The 3274-nt window shown below is 40.6% G+C and overlaps 1 protein-coding gene across 2 annotated transcripts; it reads left to right on the forward strand.

The window, feature by feature from the left end:
- Positions 1-844: 844 nt before the first annotated feature.
- Positions 845-2521, forward strand: LOC100274930 (uncharacterized). 2 transcript variants are annotated; one of them, NM_001365191.1, is made up of 3 exons: positions 845-962; positions 1598-1770; positions 2093-2521. In NM_001365191.1, the coding sequence occupies exons 2-3, from the start codon at positions 1618-1620 to the stop codon at positions 2258-2260; spliced, it is 321 nt and encodes a 106-aa protein (NP_001352120.1). In that variant the 5' UTR covers positions 845-962; positions 1598-1617; the 3' UTR covers positions 2261-2521. The 2 variants fall into 2 exon arrangements, with proteins under 2 accessions (NP_001352120.1, NP_001168827.1); NM_001175356.1 differs by having other exon boundaries at positions 845-1770.
- The last annotated feature ends 753 nt before the right edge of the window (positions 2522-3274 follow it).

The raw sequence follows: 3274 nt of genomic DNA on the forward strand, positions 1-3274 counted from the left end.
GAAGATGAGGACAAGGATGACGATAGTGGCACACATTTCATTATAGTTATGATAGAGATACACTCACTCTGTCACTCAGGCACACAATCTCTAGGGGGCTCAACGGAGAAGAGAGACAAAGGTGACTATAGAGTAAGAAGAGTGAGGGAGGAGGTTCAACTGATTTATTGAGTCCTATATATCTGACATGGAGAGCTAAGGTTAAATATATTTGGGTTCAATGAGAATTTTATAATTTAGGTATTCAATGAGAATTTTATAAGTTTATTAAAAACCAAAATAACACAACGACAAGTTTAAACACCTATCTTACAAACAAAACTCATCTAATCATATATCGTAGAAATTTGACAGTTCAGCTGAGATTTTTCATTGTTCACCTTGCTGACTTGGGAATGGAATTGTAAGAAAACCCGCTGTAAATTTGAGTGCTAGTTGGAAACTCAAATTCTCTCTGAAATTCGATGGGCTTGGGGAACATATTAGTTATTTTCCCCACCATGGCTTCTTTGGAGCAAGGGGATTGAGAATGTTAAAATCTCTAACTATTTATCAATCCTATGCTCTCAAACAAACCCTTATTTTCCTCCTATTTTTGAGGGGTTTAAAATTTCAAACTAAGCGGATTAGGGGGGAAATCCGAAAGGACAAGGCACCTAACGAAGCACACCTTCCATCTCCAACCGTCGAAGGCCCCATAATCAGACGGCGGACAGGCGGAGTCGCGGAAACCACAACCGCACGATTCGTACAACGTCCAAACCGAGTGGGTCCCCGCCCGCTGCCGTGCTTCTCCCCATTTTCCGCAGTTTCTTCAGGTTTTCTCTTTCCTCTCCTCGCTTATCTTCCTCCCAAGCAACCGCTTCTCGCCGGGCGCCGGCGGCAGCTGCCACGTGCCGCCACCGTCTCATCGCCTCGCCGTACTAGCCCCGCGGCTTCGTCAGCCGATGAGCCGCTGCCCTGTGAGCTATCCTCTCCTGGTCGGCCGCTCCCCCCTCCTCTCTTCTCGTCTTTTTCCGTGACCCGCCCGTTCATTCGCTTCGTGCGTGCGTGGCGCAAGTCGGTCCCTGTGCGGTGATCGTTGTGTTGCCAACGGAACCAAATTTAGTAGAGTGCCCCCCTTGTGCGATAGCGTCTGCTAATTGCTCCTGTTGGCGCGCCTCGACATGTTGGCGTTGGCCCCCAAAGTTCACTCGAGTTTATTTTTTAAAATAAATAAATAAATAGGGGATCCCTACCATATTGGTCGATTTTGTTTCGAGCGCCCGCGTGTCTGAGAATTGGATTTGCCCGCGAATCTTGGTAATTGCTGTAACAGTTATTGTCATGAGTCTCATGAGTCATGGACCATACACTTCCACTTCAGTAGTTCAGTTGCCTGTGATGGGGAAATATCAAGTACTGATTGGAATAGCATCGAAGGGGCTAATCTTGTTCTTGTATGTAGCGCATTGAAACAAGTACTAAAAGAAAGGTCGTGATTTGGTTTGCGTACCTTTTATTCACTTCCCTATATTATTTTTAAAAGCACTTCGTGATTTTCAGATGAATAGCAATGTCTGCATATTAGTGCGTTCATTGATGAATTTGTTTCTAGGTTTCCTCTCATACAATATAATGGTGTCAAAGCCTGTAGTGCTTGTCTTCCTGTTGGTGGTACTCATAATCACATCCCAGTTTGAATGGAAGCAACAGCTTGTAAACGAGTTGGAATCTACGGCTCGCAACCAGAAACATGTTTCAAGTAGAGAAGAGCTTGTCAAGGATCAGGTGAGGCGACTCACTTTGTGTATCTGAATGCTTTAAGCGATTTTTTTTAGTTTTAGATAGTGGCAAAATTTGAGATGAAAAGGAGCTTGAATAGCAGGGCTCTAATAACATGCAAATTATTGCTTCCAAGACCTTATTTTCATGGTAAGTGTAAGCGTTGAGATGTGTTCAGTAACCTCATATTAGATATAGTCTTATGTTGTTGTCCCAGCACATTGCAATTTGGTTAGAAAGAAAATTATTGTGTCGTACTAGAGGACTGGAAGAGATCTTTTTTTGGCAGCAGTATTCAAATTTGGCTATAACCTTATACTTGTTTCAGATAATCTTCACTCAAGAAAAGATGATTCAAAGATTGAATAATTTTGTCCGAAATCTTCAGCAACAGTTGGTGCAGTGTCGTGGCAACAACAGGACAGTTAATCGTTCTGGAACTTCTTTGACATCTTATATTAGTGAGATCCAGATGCCGCAGATGATGGATGACTGACAATGTCGCGCGGCATGAACTATACGGATAAAAAGATAGGATATTCACAGAGTCATGTGGACAGCGAAGTTCTCCCAGTAAAAGCAGTCATAATGTAGTATTAGCCTGGACAGAACAATATTCGATCAGTTCCAGAGAGAAAGGAACGCTGATCCTTTGAAAACCCGTGTAATTTTATTTCCCTTTTCCTCTTTTTCCCCCCTAAGAGAACTGAAAATTCTTTGTTTTATGATAGGCATCTATATATACTTATTATCCTCTACAGATATTGTGATATGAAGGTGTTTTAGAAGTGTAAATTGCTCTTTAATGCGTGCTCTGGCACAATAGCACTGAAACCTCTTCAGTGAGGAGAGGACTCTGCCTTTACATATTACAGTCTCCGTTTCTCCCCATTTCGCAGCATGCTGCAACTTTTTTAAAACGTCATAACGATTTTAATGCCAACAGATTTTTGACTGTAAGATTCTCACATTTACACAGATTTAATCTCTTTCTCAGCATTTCAAATGCTTTAATATCATCAGATTTTCTAGCTTATGCTATTTCCTCATAAAATTCTTATTGTAAGGTCTAGTTTGGCAACGGCAAGAGATTTATATTTTCCGAAAAATAGTATTTTTTAGAAAATGAAAATCCATTATAGAAATAGAGTTGTCAAACTAGTCCTAAGAGTATTTCTTGACGTGGAGGTCAAGAGTCAGGACTAATAAGAATCTGGCACCAGTCTTCTTGGAAATGAACAATTGGTTATGATAACAAAAGCACTAATAAGAATAGAGCATTTCAAAGTAGAGCTAAGATGTTTGAAGATTACAAACCAAACACACATTAATATCGTAGGTCCTAACAGTGCCAACATAAATGTTCAAAGCGGAGCTGAGATGTTTTAGATTTAACAAGTAAAACACATTAGTGACACGTAATAGTATAGCTAATATAAATGTTCAAAGGTAGAATTTGCGTAAAACGTTTGCAATTCCATGACAGTGGACTCATAAAATAATTTACAAA

This window comes from Zea mays, chromosome 5 (assembly GCF_902167145.1).
Source record: "Zea mays cultivar B73 chromosome 5, Zm-B73-REFERENCE-NAM-5.0, whole genome shotgun sequence".
Taxonomy (NCBI): domain Eukaryota; kingdom Viridiplantae; phylum Streptophyta; class Magnoliopsida; order Poales; family Poaceae; genus Zea; species Zea mays.

Coding starts and splice junctions, on each gene's coding strand:
- LOC100274930 (NM_001175356.1), top strand. CDS start 1,546: ATGAATAGCAATGTCTGCATATTAGTGCGTTCATTGATGAATTTGTTT. Junction 1,771..2,092: donor AAGAGCTTGTCAAGGATCAG/GTGAGGCGACTC, acceptor TACTTGTTTCAG/ATAATCTTCACTCAAGAAAA.